A 16,542-nucleotide genomic window follows, 5' to 3' on the forward strand; every position below is an offset into this window, starting at 1 on the left:
ATATATGGTCGTGTATGGCCATCAATCCTTGGCTCCAACGTACAGTCTACATCTAGGTATTAGGGCTATTCATAGGCGGAGGGTAGGGTAGCATACAATTTCGCAACATCATTGACGCTATGATATGCGGTGACTTTATGCGTTATAATAACGGAGAATGTTGAACCGCTGTGGGTTTTGTACATGTATCGTAGATGTTAACTTGAAAATTAACTGGATGAACAGTATGATTGAATAGGGTTGAATGACAGTAGATATCTGAAATCAATCGCTATGGCGAAAGAAACTTATTGGTTCTTCGGACATATCGCTTGAGACCTATGAAAGCTCAGCCCAGGTCTAGAATGTTGGCGATTGCAAAATGCGACACTATCCAACGGGGACTCCACAGACCGCTAAAAATACCCCATGTAGATAGAGTTGGTCCGACTCCACGCAATCTCAAAATGAGATCTCGGGCCTGCCGATCGCTCTTCATTGCCCGAGACACACAGCTGGTTCTCCCGGTTCAAGTATCGTCAGGCACAGATTATTGCGCCCAAAAGCCGAGGATGCAAGAATCGCCAACGACAACGCGCCGGCACATTAGCGCGCAAACATTTAGAACTTCAGCCGAGCCACAGAAACGGGGTCAGCGAAAGTAATCGCCGATAAGCCACTCAAAAATATGAGGCTTTGGCACAGAAATGGCAATGCGAGGCATGGACTTCACGGGCTAAAACAAGACTACCACAGCAAATGTGGGTGGAGCGTCGGCAGAAATGATAAGAATAACCTGTTGATGATACCAGCTGGCTTGGTACAAATGTTTCTCTGTTCACTATTGGCTCATCGTTTGTTTTGGCTTCATGACAGCGGGTACTCCGAGTGTGGCGCATCGGTATGATTGTCTTCAGGTGAAGTACGTGGGGCTGAATGGCATTTTAATGATAATGAACGTCCAATGTAGAGAACAAAATTGAGTATACCTTTATCAAGAGAATATTTCTATAAGATCAAGGTTGGCCGAAGCGGGGTCTAGTATATTTGCCATTCAATTTAGATTTATTCTCGGATATCCTGCTACTATGATCACCAAAGCTTTGCCTTCATTGCACCCTACCCTTTTGCAGGTTTATCTTGCTTGGGTTGATGCTTGGTGCTCCATCTCAAATGGTCATTACGAGCCCGAGCCAACCGAGGAGATTATCTGCTTAGATGATATAGGTTCTCTGTTCAACGAGGAGAATCTCAATCAACTGATAACCCACTCTCGCTTGATACATGTAATATACTCATTCCAACAACACGTCAGACACAGAAGCGTCCGATTCGGAGGTCCAAACCCACCATCCTGTGAAGAAACAAACCTCATCTCAGAATCATACAACCCCCAAGTTACCTGCATGTGCGAAACCATAAATCCAAGCAAGCAAACAAAATCACAATGCAACACACTCTTAGCCATGCAAAAAAACATGGAAAAGGTCATATCTCGACAAGACGAATGGCACAGCACCGGCCTATTCACACCAGCAAAACTCCGCCTCGCCGTCGACGAACTCGTCAACTCAAACACAGACCTCCAACCAGAGTCAAAAACCTGTCAGGGTTCACCTGCCTCTTCCCACATCCCAACAATTAAAGCTCCAGATCGCCGCCCAAACCCATTGGTTGATAGCAATCCCCGAATCACAAACCAAATCTACCAAACCACGGAACAGCTCAAGATCTGCACAGATGCAAAGTACTTCGGCGTGGTTGCCTGTGGTGCTAGTCTCAGCGATGAAGGGCTTGCACGCGCAGTCGCAGACTCATGCAACCATATCCTTATCGGCGATTACTGCGAAGCGGCAGATGCAAATGGCCTCAAATTACTTCAGCAAGTCGGCGCTGCGGTAATGGCATTCTTAAAGGTCTGCAATTTGGCCGGTCGGGTTACTAACTGGCAGTTTGATAACCTGGCTGCTTATATTGTTCAATGTCGGGTTCTGGGGTATTATCGCGACCATAGCCGGGGTAGACTTCACGATGGAGTGTACGGAAGTCGCATGACTGGGCTTGGTGTCCATCGGCATATTGATGTTGCCGCTTTCCATGGGGTTATGACTGCTTCGCTTGGGACGGGGATGGTTGTTGAGGAGGGTCAGTATGAGCGCATTGTTGAGGCGGTTGTTTTCATCAATGATTTTGTGGATATTCGCGGTGATACTTTGCGCAAGCAACGGGAGAATGTTATTCTCAGGGGACTGCGTGGTGATCTTTGTCGGTATCTTGATCGGTCGATTGGGGAGTGTCTGGATGTTGTTGCTGATGTTATAGAGGAGAGTGAGATTGGTGCTTTGGTTGTGATGGGCTTTTGTAATTGGGCTATTATGTCGTCTCATCACAAGGTGTATGAGTTGGTGAAGGGGGCAAGTCCGGTGCGGAGGTATGGGTGTTGTGAATATACTTCTCTTACAGATAATGCGCGGTATGAGAGGGTGGTTGAGGCGTTGCGACCATATCGTACACTGGGTGTCAATAGTCCCAGTGTGCAGAAGAAGAGGATTGAAATGGATAAGACTTACGATGTCTGTCGACAGTCACCAGAGCTACATCTGTCGTGGCGTGCTGACGCCGCTCGGATTTTGTTGGAGCCGACGACGTTGAGGCAGATTGTGGATATGGTCCATTTTGAGTGGAGTGGCGATGTCGGAGTTGTCGATTACTGCCCTTGAGCTTATAGACTGCATATATAAACGTGTGAATGAATTGATGATTTCTAAGCTTCAAAGTTGGATGCGTGACTAAGTAGGGCCAACCCGATATCAGGAAAGTCTTCGGCGCCACTCCACCTTCTTCCTCTTTTACCCCAGATCCCCGGATTTCAGAAGGAAAATGGAAGAACCGACTCCATTATTAGAGTCCCGAATCTCTGAGAACTTCACACCAATTGAAGAAGACTTTTTATCACCTGGCACATTCTCCAGCGCCGATGAATATGCCGCCAACCCCAGATTCCTGGAACTACAAGAAGAACTCCGCGGCGTCCTTTTCTCAGCAGTAGCGAGTCTTGAGCCATCAACCTATACACCAATCCCCCAACCAAGCCAACCACAACGCACACGCCAAAGCCTAGACTTCACCCGGGTGATTTCAATTCCTAAAATCCGCCTAATCTTCTACCTCAAAAATTGGATCACAGAATGTGCCCCATACCTTGACAAATTCGACGAAGCCCGCCATTTTGGCGTGCACATCCCAATCCTAGCCCAAGGTTCCCCAGCCCTCTTCTACGCTATCCTCGCCTTCTCAGCCCGCCAAACAGAGCGCAAAGCCTGTCTCGACAAAGCATACGACAGCCTCGAACTCTACCAAGAATCAATCCGCCTCCTAGCTCCATGCCTGCAAGCAAAAGACCCAAACGTCCTCGTGACAGTCTGCATCCTAGCAGTAATGGAACTAATGTCTGTCAGTCCCCGCGACTGGCGCCGCCACGTAGAAGGCTGTGCCGCCCTCTTCGAATCATTCAACGTAACCGGCCTCTCAGGCGGCCACCTCCAAGCCGTATTCTGGTGTTACGCCCGCATGGAATTATGCGGAGCGATCATCTCCAACGGCGCAGAAAGCACAGTCCTCCCATTAGATAAATGGGTGCCAGGAGTCCCGGCCAACAGTGCGGAGGAAAAAGAAACCAGAATCCGTGATCTTTTCTGCGACCAGGGTCGCGTTTCTCCTGATATGCACGCCAACTGGGCTGTTTACCTCTGCGCCAAAACATGCGATCTCTCCAGTCGGCGCACGCGTTTTCTCGAATTAGGCGAGATATCCTCCGACCCACGTCCTTTCCCGGAACAATGGAACCGCCTCTGGGATGAATTACATTACTGGCTTGACCAACGACCCCCAGCAATGCTACCCATTAAAACAACTGGAATGGGATCGGGCCAGATATTTCCAGAAATATTATTCGCGCATTGGGCCGCTATCTCAGGAAATCAGTTATACCACGCGGCTTGTATAATGATGCTTGATATGAGGCCTATAGAGCGTTGTCCTGGTCTGGTCCCGGCTTCCAAGCCGTATTTCTCGGCGATTTGGCATGCCAGACGTGTGTGTGGGATTTCATTGACGAATCCCCATAGTGGGAATTTGATTAATGCTATTCAGCCACTTTATATTGCGGGTAAGTTGCTCAGTCATCGCAGTGAGCATGTGGAAGTTGCGAAGCTTTTTAAGATTATTGAGAGGACGACTGGGTGGGGGGCTTTGTGGAGGCTGAGAGATCTTGAGAGGGCTTGGGGGTATGAGACTGGAGAAATTTTGAGTGTTATTTAAATTGATCTGGTTTACGTTGTATTCTGATTTGGATCTAAATACCATTCCATGCCCCATATCCCAGCAACACATGAATATTTACAAAATTCAGCACGAGGCAAAATATTCAACCCTCTACTGCAAATCGGCGCAAGTCTTGGGATATTGCAATGCGTGCTTAATCCGCTGGATAAGTCTATCGGCATCAACCTCAAAGACATAGTTCACCTCTCGGATTCCCTGAGGTGCAAGAGCCTTCTGGTAAACGTGGATGTTGCCATAATTAGGGCTCCCATAAGAGGTATCCACGTCCAAGAATACTAGAAGCAATAGAAATTAGTCTCATGCCGATTTCTGGTCAATTTTTTCACGGTTTGGCATACCTGAAGTCTGGTTGACGGAAATAGTAGGATCAACCATCAATGCAGCAGCTGTTTCATCCCAGAAGGGGAACGAGAGATCGTAGTATTTATCGAAAAGCTTGCTGTATGGATTCGGCACGGAGAGGACTTCTTTCTTGAATTCCTCCGTAGGGAAGACCTGATTAGCGACATTACCAGCGATGGTAATGTTAGGGAAATCAGCAGTCAAGGCGATCTTTGATGCTTCGGGGTCGATCATGAGGTTGATCTATAGTCCAGTCAGCCAATCATCACGCTATAAATGGATATTTCTGGTATAATTCTCACATCAGACTGATAATCAGCAAGCATAATACTCCCAGTAGCTTCAAGCATGTTCAAATCAACATATCCACCCATGATAACCAGGTCCTTAGCAAGCGATGCGAACATCGGATCCATACGCACTGCCAGCGCGATGTTTGTCAATGCTCCGGCTGAGTAGATGGATACCTGACCGGGATACTTGTGCACCATCTCGACCATAAAATTCGCCGCAGATGTCGAGTTGTCCGGTCGGCCTTTGGGGAATCCCTCTTTGAACGCTTCCTTGACAATGCGATTGGGATTGCCAGAGGTAGGATCATTGCCTTCAGCTTCAAAAGTCCTGTTCTCGGGCGCAAAAGCGCCTTCCCAGGGCAGTTTGCCGTGGATTGTTTCCCAAGCTTGGAAGCGCAAAGGTGTGTTGATGAGTGGCCATGTTGCGCCCGCGTAGACGGGGATGCAGCTTAGGTTTCCTGCTTCTAGGGTTGCTACGGCGTGAAGAGCGACTTGGGGTTGCCAGCTATTTGCCGTATCTGATTTGTGATGGTGTTAGTGATAGTCTGATACTGTCATTGTTGAAGTATACTCACCCGAGGCGAGGCCTAAAATTTCCACATCGCCGTCTAGGGCAATCAGGTACGGCACAAAACCCGCTGTATACCAATCATTATCCATGATGGCATAGTGTTTACCCGCCTGAGCTGCAAGCCCAGTCGACACCAGACCAAGTAGCGAAGTTGACCAATGCATGTTCACGGGGGGATATGCTTGCCGGATGTAGATGGTTCTGTGTATACTCCATTGCAATGGACATCTTCTCTCAACCTTTTATACAGAATATCATCGCTGTCCCAGCTTTTTCCGAGGATGCGGCCCATTCCGAAGGAAGATGCTTGGACGATCTCGGGTGCCCCAGTGTCGATCTGCTTGGACTTGGCCAAATTGGCAAGATGAAGGCTCTGATTTCCCCAATTGGAGACAACCCCACACTTTACAAAGCTAGATAATAGGATCAGGTGAGACAATTCATGTGAAGCAAGCGTGGGCTCAGCCGTGCAGGTTCTGTGGAGCCGAAATTTCCACTCTTTTCCGTGTGTGAGGCCGATGTTAGCCGAATCGGGGGATCGTAGGCTCTGAATCGCTCAATTTGGTTTAGCAGTCGGGTTCTCTCCACGTTTTGCCTCCACAAAATGTGAAGAGTTCCGGGGGATTTGGTCTGGCAACGAGTCGGGACGCCGAGATGAGTTTTTGTTACTCACGTGGCGCCACTTTGACCTAATTCTGCAAGTCACCTGTAACTGCAACTCGATATAGTGAAAAGTGAGTATATATGGGGCCCCATTTCCCCCGTATTTTCACTTCCCCACGTTTGAGATTGAGATTGAGATTGAGATTTCACATTGCGAGACTTGACTCAATTGCCCATCATGGATGTCATCGCTAAAAAGTCCATGTGGCAGTCCATCTTTGAGAACCCCAAAGTCCTCTTCATTGCTTTTTTCGCATCGTGAGTCCACAGCAACCACACTACGAATGACACTAACATCCCCAGATTCGGTGGTTTCGAATATGGCTACCAACAAGGTGTCTTGGGTCAATCCCTAGTGATGACCCGATTCACAGAGAATTTCCCAACAGTTGTCGCCTCATCGACAGCAACAGGATGGCTCACCTCTGTCCTTCAACTAGGCGGTATTGTCGGCTCATTGTCAGCCGGTATCCTGGGCGAGATCTACTCGCGCAAGTACACCATGTTCTTCGCCTGTTGCTGGGTCATCCTAGGCAGCTACCTGTACATCGGCGCAACAGCCGGCAACCCATCGCTGCTTTACGCTGGCCGATTCTTCACCGGTTTGGGTGTTGGCTTGTTCAGCGGTGTCGGTCCTCTCTACAATGCCGAACTGGCAGCTCCTGAGATGCGCGGTCTGCTTGTCTCTTTCTACCAATTCGCGACCATCCTCGGAATCATGATTTCCTTCTGGGTCGGATATGGAAGCAACAATATCGGCGGAACAGGCGCGACTCAGTCTGACCTTGCTTGGCGCTTGCCATCTATCATTCAGGGTATCCCTGCTGTCGCATTGGCCTGTGGTATCTGGTTCATGCCATTCTCGCCTCGCTGGCTTGTGAAGAAGGGTCGTGACCAGGAGGCTCAGCAGACTCTCGCGTGGATGCGCAAGGTTCCGGTCGAACATGAGCTTGTCCAGGTTGAGTACCTTGAGATCAAGGCCGAGGCTGTCTTTGAGGAGCGCGCTTTTGCAAAGGCTTCGCCTAAGCTTGCGGATAGTGAGAAGAAGAGTGTTCTTATGAATCAGATTGCACAGTATGCCAATTGTTTCCGCACTATGGATAACTTCAAGCGGGTTTGCACTGCTTGGTTGGTCATGTTCTTCCAGCAGTGGAGTGGTATTGATGCCAGTGAGTTGTTTGCTCTGGTCTGGTCGCTCTTTGCTAATTGGTTTCAGTCATCTACTATGCCTCAAATGTGTTTGTTAGTCTCGGTTTGACTGGGGGTACTATCGCTCTGTTGGCCACTGGTGTGACCGGTGTCGTTTTCATCATCAGCACAATTCCTGGAATGGTACGTCAATTACCCCCAGAATACAGATCATTGCTAACGATACTAGTTGGTTATCGACAAAATCGGTCGCAAGCCCATGCTCCTCGGTGGATCCATTGTCATGTTCTGTAGCATGGTGATTGTTGGTGTCATCGTGGCCAAATTCCAGCACGACTGGCCCGGCCATGTCGCCGCCGGTTGGACAGCAGTTGGTGGGTTAATCTCGTTCCACCATCCTTTACAGCCGCTAACAATTTGCAGCTCTGATCTGGCTATACATCGCCGGCTTCGGCGCAACCTGGGGCCCGGTCTCGTGGACCCTCGTCTCAGAAATCTTCCCTCTTTCAATTCGCGCCAAGGGAGCCTCAATCGGCGCATCCAGCAACTGGATCAACAACTTTGCCATCGCCTTCTTCGTACCACCCATGCTCCAATCCTGGGAATGGGGTACATACATCTTCTTCGCAGGTTTCCTCCTGGTCGGCATCGTCTGGGTCTGGTTCTTCCTGCCCGAAACCAAGGGTGCATCCCTTGAAGAAATGGATCGCGTTTTCAAGAGCAACGCCGGCGAGGCAGATGCGGAACTCCTCCGCGAGGCCCAGCGCGATGTCGGTCTGACCGATTTCCTTGCGCGCATGGGATCGGCTACTGGTCGTGATCTGGAGAAGATGGAGGGGTCGCAGTATATTGAGAAGCTTTAGTTTTATGCTCATAATTGACAGGAAATGGCTATACAAATAATTAGCATAGCTTTAGTGATACCAAAAATGCAATTAATGAATGACGTTTCGCACTTCAACTTCACCTTTCAACCCTCACTTCAACTCCTTACGCTGTCATCGTCATAGCTTCCATATGACCAATCCAATCCCCATCAACTTGACCCCATCATAAATCTCGGAACATCGGGTATCATCTCCATAAACTACCTTATTAGGTCAAACCCCAGAGAAAAACCCTCAGATCGTCCGCATATAAATCCCCACTCTCGGCTCGACTCTCCCCATTGGTGGCGCCCGCCAAAACCAACGGCCGTCTCCGAATCAAGAACTGCGGAGCCTCCACTTCCTTTTTTTCTCTCGTATACGGTCAATGTATGCATCAAGATGCCCAGAAAACCCACGCCGGCAGCCAAGCAGCGCGTGCGGACGGGTTGTTTGACGTGTCGCAGGCGCAGGAGAAAATGTACGTGTCACGTGCTCTGACGTTCCCGCGATGGCATTTGATGATGTTTGATACTGACAGGGTTGGTGTAGGTGATGAGCAAAAGCCACGATGTGCAAACTGTGAGGTTAAGGGGTTTGCTTGTAAATACGGGGCTGATTTGGCGTTTGTTTCGTCGAGGGCTGGTCCGCATGGGTCGGGGGTCGGGCAGGGGTATAGCTCTATCACGGTTTGTGTTGCTTTGAGTCCATGATGGACTGAGAAATACTGATCTTCTATAGTTTGTTGATGACTCCCCTCTTGCAGCTGGTAGCAAAGATAAATCGAAGGAGCAGCAGAATCGCCCGGATGAGGTTCATGGCAATGCTGAGTTCACCGAGGGCCTGCAGCCTTCTGGTGGGAGCCAGGATGATACAGACGATGGTCGAGCCTTTGAATTTGAGAACATATTAACGACGAATGCGCCGATTGTTGATTTTTCAGAACCTCCGATTGCATTTGTTGGAGGACGAAGCACTCCAGATGCTCGACTTATGACTAGTCCTCCCTATTTTGGACATGCGGGTTCTGTTGCTAGTGCTCCGACTATCGAGCGTCAAGGAATTTTTGCCAATGGAAACCAAGAAACCGATCTGCTGCGACATTTCCGGTATTATGTCGGTCCGTGGATTGACACTGGAGATCCTGAGCTCCCATTCGGTCTTCAAGTGTTGCTTCTTTCGCGGACAAACCGGGCTTTGCAAGCTGCGGTACTTTCACTCTCTGCTGGACAGAGATTGCTTCTGCCACTGGCGACCAGTGAAGATGTTGAGAGTAGTCGGCTGTTCCGACGAAAGGCGAAAGAGAGTCTTGCAGTTGAGCCTGATTTGGCTAGAAATGCTGGTCAAACACTATTGATGCTTCAGGATGTCCTACCTGCTGGACCACAGCAGTGGAGAAACATTCTCATGCATAGTATGGAAAAAGGATGTGATTTTTCATCGAAGACCAGCTTAGGAGAAGAGGTTGGAGAAGCATTGCTGTGGCTTCACTTTCGACTCGGTATGTGGAAATCTCCAAGAAAATGCCTGAGCTAACTTGAAAATTCCTTTTTTAGATCTTGCAGGTTGCATTACCTCTTCCAAACCACCACTCATCCCTTTCCGATCACTACTCCGACGCGACGGCACATTAATCCACCACCCGCAATCCCAAATCCAACCCCAAACCGTCAACCGCGTATACAAAAATATTCTATGTCTACTCGGACATTGCTTATCTCTGATCTATGGAGACTTCGAAATGCCATCTCGGCAAGCAACGGCTCCGGAACCCGCATTCCCCTCACTACGACAATCACACTTCCTCTCCGAATGGACATTCCTTTGGACGGACTGCCAAAAATGGTACAATGAACGACCAGTAGATGTCCAACAGATTGTGGATATCCGTGGTGGAGAGGCCGATCAAATTGATCCTGACCACAACTCGTCATTTCCGATTCTCATCTACACGACACCAATGGCGCTGGTCGCTAATGTTGTCTATCATATGACATCTCTGCTACTGTTGACTCACAAGCCACGGCTTCTGAAATCTCTTCCAGGGCCTAGGTGTTATACCTCGCATATCTGGCACGCGCAATCAATAGCTGGAGTTGCAGCAAGCAATGACTCACCGGAACAATGGGATCCAATTCTGGTTGCAAGTCTTCTCATTATTGCCCGTGATATGACACATGAGTCGCAACAAGCTGTTCTTTTGGAGCGGTTAGCCAGGATCACTGGCACGACGGGAATCAAGCTGGACCATGAGACTGAAGCTCTTCAAGCAACGTGGAACATGGCACGATACGAGGAGGAATTTGATGATGAAACTGATGTTTGATTTCCTAAATATACCCAAAAAACGCCATTTACCTTCTATTTATATCATTTTCCCGTTCGTTCCATCTTACACCATGTCATAAGCAAACGGAATACTTTGCATCGCACCCCGGCGCTGCACACAAACCGCAGCAGCAGCGTTAGCCGCCGAAACAGCCTTTTCAACATCTTCAAACTCGTCCAGTCTCTTCCCAGTAGCAAGAAACCGTGCCACAGCAGCCGAGAAATACCCAACAAAGGTATCACCAGCCGCAGTGGTATCAACAACCTTGGCCACCTTCACACCAGTCACAGTCCCACACTTCCCATTCCGAATAGAGAAATAAACACCCTTCGCACCAAGGGTAATAAGAACTATCTCAACCCCAGCCATTTCATGGAAATTGCCAGCAAACCCAGCAGGATCAAAGCGATCTTCATCAACAACAATATCACTCTGAACAGGAAGACCAGCAATTGACCTCGCCATCTGCACAACCTCCGTCTCATTCATGATCAAAACGGCCGTACCACGCAATGCAGACAAAGGGACACCCTCAGGGAATACAGGCGCCGGGTTAAAGATAACCTTTGCTTCCCCCTTCCTATTAAAATGTTCCAATAATCCCATGGTCGTCTCTCGCGGAATTTCACCTTGCAAAACGACAACCTGGGACTTCGGCATCACACGAACAATTCCATTGATATCACTCATCAACCCAGCATGGTTGGCGCCAGGCACAACGAGAATCCGATTCTCTCCACTGCCCTCTTCAACAATAATACTCGCAGATCCAGTTTGTGCAGTAGTAGATTGTTCAATTGATGCTGTGTCAACGCCTGAATTCTCCAGTGCCGGTTGGAGGAGCGTGGAATAGTATGGATCCTCGGCACCAACACCGCCAATCATGCTAACAGTGACATCTTGTTTATCCTTTGATATGAATGAAGCGCGACCAGCTGCTACGGCTTGGTTGCCGCCTTTTCCGCCCGCGAGGACGCTCAATGAGGTTGCTGTGAGGGTTTCGCCGGGTCCCGGGCAGCGGGGGCTTGCTGTTACGAAGTCGATGTTTAAGGAGCCGATGATCGTGATGTGTGGGTTTGGTAGCATTTTGGTGGTTGGATTAGATGTATGGGCGTGGTTGGTGGACTTCGGTGTATACCCGAGATAGTTGGTTTATGCGTTGGACTCGACGGTTAAGTAAGAAAGAAGAATTGGGCCTCAAGGAATTGAAATATGCGATCCCGATCTTTTTTATTTTCTCGGCTTGTTGCCCCGTCGGGATGTTTCTGTACTTGCCGATGTTCTCGATTGGGAGGGCGTAGGCACCGTACTTCCCAACTTGGTTGTATTGGTGCAAAAACACTCCCAATATAGTTTAGCGCGCCGGCAGCAAGCCACGTCCTTCTTTCGGACGATTGTCGACCCTTGTGCTCCATTAGTCTGGGGTACACGACTTGAACTGAATACTGACGATGTCAAAAAAAAAACAAATCTAGATGGGCCGGAATAGAACTGCATAACTGCCTTCTGTGTGAGGACCCTCAGGTAGTTTTTATGGATCTAGTAGATAATCTTATTGTCGCGTGCACGATGGTGTGGTTATATACTTTCTTGGATCTTTGGATCATATCTAGCCTAAGTTCTGACAATTTAATTTGTTATCCTATGGTCGCGCAGATTGAAACCAGAATACTATTCATGGATATGATTTTCTCGTATCTTTATGCTGGCTGCCTTTCCATACCTTTCCAAGTGATAGGGGCGAGTAGGTCAAAGTATATACCCTATACGAAACTTTGAACATGTTTTACTGAAAAGAAATCATCCGCAGAAATAGTTGGACAATGACTATTGCTGTATTGATTTGGTTGGTTCACTGGTCAGCTGGAAATGAGGAGCACGCAGTAAATCGCCAAGCTCAGATTCTTCAACGTATTGTCATATTTCAAAGGCAGAAATAAGAAAGTGTAAAACTCTTGTAAAACAGAAGCTACACGCACAAAAATGGTTGAAGTAAGCCTCAGCCATCCAGCCGAACCAAGTTAAAGTAGAGCAACCGATCCAGCAGAATTATATACAAAATGTATTGTGTTTAGAATGAGTGATCTATTAAAAATACGGAAGAAAATCGCTGCACATCCAACGACCTCAATCCAACTTCACATCAATTACCAATTCCTCATTAATTAAGAGCTGGCCTTGAGCTCGTTGAGAATCTCGTCAGCAGCCTTCTCGGCAACCATGTAGGTAGACACAGCCGTGAAAGTACCAGGGATTCTGGGGTAAACGGAAGCATCGACGACACGGAGACCGGAGACACCACGGACGCGGAACTTGGAGTCCAGAACAGCCATGGGATCGTCATCAGCACCAATAGGGCAAGTGCAAGAGGCGTGGTGTCCCCAGGCGCCATCCTTGACATATTGCTCGACGTCCTCCTTGGATTGAACGTCCGCACCGGGGAGAACCTCGGTGATGTTGACAAGCTGGCGGTCGAAGGCGTCACGGGCGAGCTCGATGGCATCGTAGAGGGCAGTGAGATCGGCAGCGTAGTCGCCGACACCGGTGTCGAAGTAGTTGAAGGTGATCTTGGGCATGTCGAGGGGATCGGCGGACTGGAGAGCAACGGTACCGGCAGTGTTGCGGGGGTGGGCCTTGAGGATGGCCCAGGTGAACCAGTTGTGCTCGTCCGTGGCGTTGATACTATAGTCGGGGAAATAGCCACGGAAGTTGACGGGTCCTCCGAAGCAGAAGATGTCGAAGTCATCATCCGAGGTGGTACTCTTGTACAGCATGGTCGCGGCGAGACCGGGGGAGGAGTAGATGCCGCGGTCGCCGAGGATGGGCGACTCCCAGTCGTTGATGCAAGGGTCGGCCTCGTCACGGATGCTGAAGGTACACTTGTCCAAGCAGGAGAAGTCTTTTTCGATCTTGCCCTGCACGGAGATCTCGTAGTGGTCCTGGAGGTTGGTGCCAACACCGGGGAGATCGCTGACAACGTCGATACCAAACTTCTTGAGCTCATCGGCGGGACCGACACCACTCAGCTTGAGGAGCTGGGGGGAGTTGTACACGCCACCGGCAACGATAACCTCACGAGAAGCAGTGGCCGAACCGGGAACACCCTTGAGAGCAGACTTGGACATGGGGCTGGCCTTGTAGAGGTGCTCACCATCGAGGAACTCAACACCAGTGGCACGAGGGGTTTCGCTGTCATCGAAGGTAACCTTGGTGACGTGGGTATTCAGGCGGACATCGAGAGGGTACTTCTTTGTGCCATTGTCGTTCTTGGCATCGCGAACAGCAATGATGAACTCGCGAGCACCGTTACGGTGAGCATCATCAGTTGAGATAGGGATCTGGTAGTAGCCAGGCTCGGTGTCACGGCTCTTGGAATCAGCATTGGCATCGCCAGCCAACAGAGTACCAATGTTCATGATGTTATCGGTGAAGTTGCCGAGAGCGAACGCACCACCGGTGAGCATGCTCAAAAGCTGAGGGTCTTCCAAGACAATGCTAAGGGGGGCTGTCTCGGTTGACAGCCAGCCGTCGTAGCCGTGGCCCTTAGCTCCGGGAAGCAAATATCCGTTGTTCTCGAGCTTGGTGTAGTACTTGCGCATGTTGTCAGGAGTCCAAGAGCTATCGCCAGTGAGCTTCTCGATGAACTCAAAGTCAGACTGGTGGGGGTAGACGGCAATCAAGGCGTTGTGAGCAGTGCATCCACCGAGGGTACCTGTGCGAGGGTAGAGGGTTCCCTTCATGGTAGAGCCCTCTGGAGGGTTGAGGCCAGTGTAGATGCTGCCATCGGGTGTGTCGTAGCTCGTCTTCCAATCGCGAGCTTGGCGCTCCTCATCTTCATAGTGGTGGGCGAAGAAGTTCCACGAGAGCTTCTCATCCTCGGAAGCTCTGGCCGAGTAGGCAGGGATAGTGTAGTTGTAGTTTTCTCCCTGGTCGTCACCAGACTCCAGGAGAAGGGTCTTGTGGCCGGCCAAAGCAAGACGGGCAGCGAGAGGGCCACCACCAGCACCGGATCCAACAATGACATACTCATAACCGGTGATGTTGACGGCCTTGGCGACGCCGGCCGTGGCGACCAGCGCGCCAAACAAATGGGAAAGAATCATAATAATAAAGAGTGACTATGGGTGAATTGACGATCTATCGGCAGGGATGTCATGTTCGCTTTTATACCAAGTGCAATTTCCCCTGAAAATGGAGAACTCGTATGCAATTGTGGATTTAAGCAAAAGCCGTTGAAGAATTGCCGCGGCCCTAACTAGCTTGTAGATCTACAATGAATCCATCCACAAACAGGCCGAGACAGCATCAGAAGTGTCAGACTAAGACGTTTACAGTGGAAATTCCCGAACGATCTTCACAACTTTACATTCGAACTCCACAACGTTGACCTGCCATTCCTGCTGATCGCAAAGGGCTCCACAAGTCTCGGGGCTTTCTCCTTTTAACACAATTTTCTCTTCGTTTTGCCAAGCCGCTGTGGGGATTTCAGGGGATTCAGTGCCGATACGGAGGAACCGGAGGCTCTGTTTTCCGCACACCGTCTTTTATACATACTGACATGTTGTCTCATGGCTAGTGATTCTATGAATTTGCGACCTGTCATGGGGTTTCATGTTCAAGCTTAAATTGTAGCTATACATGTGGACTCCCGTCCACGGCGCGTTCCTTGTAACCGTTTGACAGGTTTGACAGGGAAATCCGCTTCGCTCTCGCTCCGAATTGTGGGTTTTTCGAGTGGATACACTATCACCAATGGATGCCCCGGTTTTCGAGATTGGTGTTCGGGCTGATTTGCGTTCCTTGATTTCCTTGTCTATCCATTGGCGGGGAACGCTCCGTGCATAAACATCGCTTAGGAGATTACCACGGACTTTTCCTTTCTTGTCGTCCGTGACTGGGACCTTACTATAAGTAGATATAGTAACTATATCTACTTATATTTACTATATCTACTTATAGTAGTTCGGTACTTATGGCCCAAGCACAATGATTGGGGCATGATCATTGGCACCAAGAAAGATCTAGAAAACAACAAGCTACGTTGTAACCCATTCCAGGCGCGAGGATCTGCTCGTTGTTTTCACCACTGTCCTTAGACTCCAGATTTACGCGAATGTTTCCTCGCAACTTTAGTGGTTGGAGCGCGGCAAGTCCATGGGCTAGGTACGAAGGAAGTTATAAATTAAGTTATATATAACCAACATGATTGGTTCCCTTTCGGAAATTCAGGGGAGGTCAAAGCAATGGAAGAAGAAGAAAAAGCAAAAAAACATACAACAGTAAGGATTCGCTAGTGGTCACCCACCTAACTACTAACTTACCGGCGTGTGGCTTAAGTACGGCTGAGCGGACGGGAAGCCCTGTTCTCCACACCCTGTGGTCGTATGTGCTTAGAAGCTCATTTAGAAGGAATATATTGAGCTGAAACCCCCAAGACTATATTAGGCTCTATAGGAAGAGCCGCTCATCGTCACGCAACCCGGGATTAAACGTGAGTGCGCTATAGGCAACGTGAAAATTAGGTTTAGAATCACCTAAGCTGCGCGACCACTGCACTGACCCCCTTAGCTGAACAATAATACTGTCACCAGATTGTATAGTTCCCTCTGAAAAGCTCGGCACTTTGGTGTCGGTATTTATATAACCATAAACAGACGTATTATGCAGCAGTATCTCTTCAAGGTGTCTTCAAACCTATAGTCTACCTCACGTTCTCAAAGGATTGATGTGAGACCCTGTAATAGTCTCCGGATTTAATTGGGTAAGGGAGGTAGCAGCCTTAGTTGTGCGTGCGATACAATATGGTTTATCTGTGAGAAAACCAAGTCATCAACCTCTATATTTCTCCAATACTCTCTTTTGTTATTCCTTTCGGACGTGAGCTAACTGCCCCTTTCACGCGATTACATAGCAACCAATTATGCGCCACCCCGGGCTCATTTCACTCATAACCTGAAATTGACTGTCTTCCGGGTCCCAAAAGCGTTGCTGGCTGCTCCGTCGAAA

The 16,542-nt window shown here is 49.1% G+C and overlaps 7 protein-coding genes across 7 annotated transcripts; 3 read left to right on the top strand and 4 right to left on the bottom strand.

The window, feature by feature from the left end:
• Positions 1 to 1,889: 1,889 nt before the first annotated feature.
• Positions 1,890 to 2,366, bottom strand: N7508_005852 (uncharacterized protein; the record flags this gene model as incomplete). The annotated part of the gene is made up of 1 exon (XM_058463918.1): positions 1,890 to 2,366. One exon carries the CDS (start codon positions 2,364 to 2,366, stop codon positions 1,890 to 1,892), a length of 477 nt encoding a protein of 158 aa, XP_058320396.1.
• Positions 2,367 to 2,859: 493 nt separating this feature from the next.
• N7508_005853 (putative C6 transcription factor) lies at positions 2,860 to 4,299 on the top strand (the record flags this gene model as incomplete). Its single annotated transcript, XM_058463919.1, has 1 exon — positions 2,860 to 4,299. The coding sequence occupies one exon, from the start codon at positions 2,860 to 2,862 to the stop codon at positions 4,297 to 4,299; it is 1,440 nt and encodes a 479-aa protein (XP_058320397.1).
• Positions 4,300 to 4,413: 114 nt separating this feature from the next.
• On the bottom strand, positions 4,414 to 5,693 carry N7508_005854 (uncharacterized protein; the record flags this gene model as incomplete). The annotated part of the gene is made up of 4 exons (XM_058463920.1): positions 4,414 to 4,598; positions 4,662 to 4,908; positions 4,968 to 5,476; positions 5,534 to 5,693. The coding sequence occupies 4 exons, from the start codon at positions 5,691 to 5,693 to the stop codon at positions 4,414 to 4,416; spliced, it is 1,101 nt and encodes a 366-aa protein (XP_058320398.1).
• A 566-nt stretch (positions 5,694 to 6,259) lies between these two features.
• N7508_005855 (sugar porter family MFS transporter) lies at positions 6,260 to 8,204 on the top strand (the record flags this gene model as incomplete). Its single annotated transcript, XM_058463921.1, has 6 exons — positions 6,260 to 6,263; positions 6,336 to 6,450; positions 6,496 to 7,361; positions 7,409 to 7,524; positions 7,571 to 7,715; positions 7,765 to 8,204. Coding segments are annotated over 6 exons (1,686 nt in total), but the record flags the coding sequence as incomplete, so codon positions are not given.
• A 405-nt stretch (positions 8,205 to 8,609) lies between these two features.
• Positions 8,610 to 10,533, top strand: N7508_005856 (uncharacterized protein; the record flags this gene model as incomplete). The annotated part of the gene is made up of 4 exons (XM_058463922.1): positions 8,610 to 8,688; positions 8,760 to 8,896; positions 8,949 to 9,708; positions 9,764 to 10,533. 4 exons carry the CDS (start codon positions 8,610 to 8,612, stop codon positions 10,531 to 10,533), a joined length of 1,746 nt encoding a protein of 581 aa, XP_058320400.1.
• A 66-nt stretch (positions 10,534 to 10,599) lies between these two features.
• On the bottom strand, positions 10,600 to 11,622 carry N7508_005857 (ribokinase; the record flags this gene model as incomplete). Its single annotated transcript, XM_058463923.1, has 1 exon — positions 10,600 to 11,622. One exon carries the CDS (start codon positions 11,620 to 11,622, stop codon positions 10,600 to 10,602), a length of 1,023 nt encoding a protein of 340 aa, XP_058320401.1.
• A 1,079-nt stretch (positions 11,623 to 12,701) lies between these two features.
• On the bottom strand, positions 12,702 to 14,639 carry N7508_005858 (GMC family oxidoreductase; the record flags this gene model as incomplete). The annotated part of the gene is made up of 1 exon (XM_058463924.1): positions 12,702 to 14,639. One exon carries the CDS (start codon positions 14,637 to 14,639, stop codon positions 12,702 to 12,704), a length of 1,938 nt encoding a protein of 645 aa, XP_058320402.1.
• Between the last annotated feature and the right edge of the window lie 1,903 nt (positions 14,640 to 16,542).

The sequence above is a fragment of the Penicillium antarcticum genome (genome assembly GCF_028974205.1).
Source record: "Penicillium antarcticum strain IBT 31339 chromosome Unknown utg000005l_segment0_segment0, whole genome shotgun sequence".
Taxonomy (NCBI): domain Eukaryota; kingdom Fungi; phylum Ascomycota; class Eurotiomycetes; order Eurotiales; family Aspergillaceae; genus Penicillium; species Penicillium antarcticum.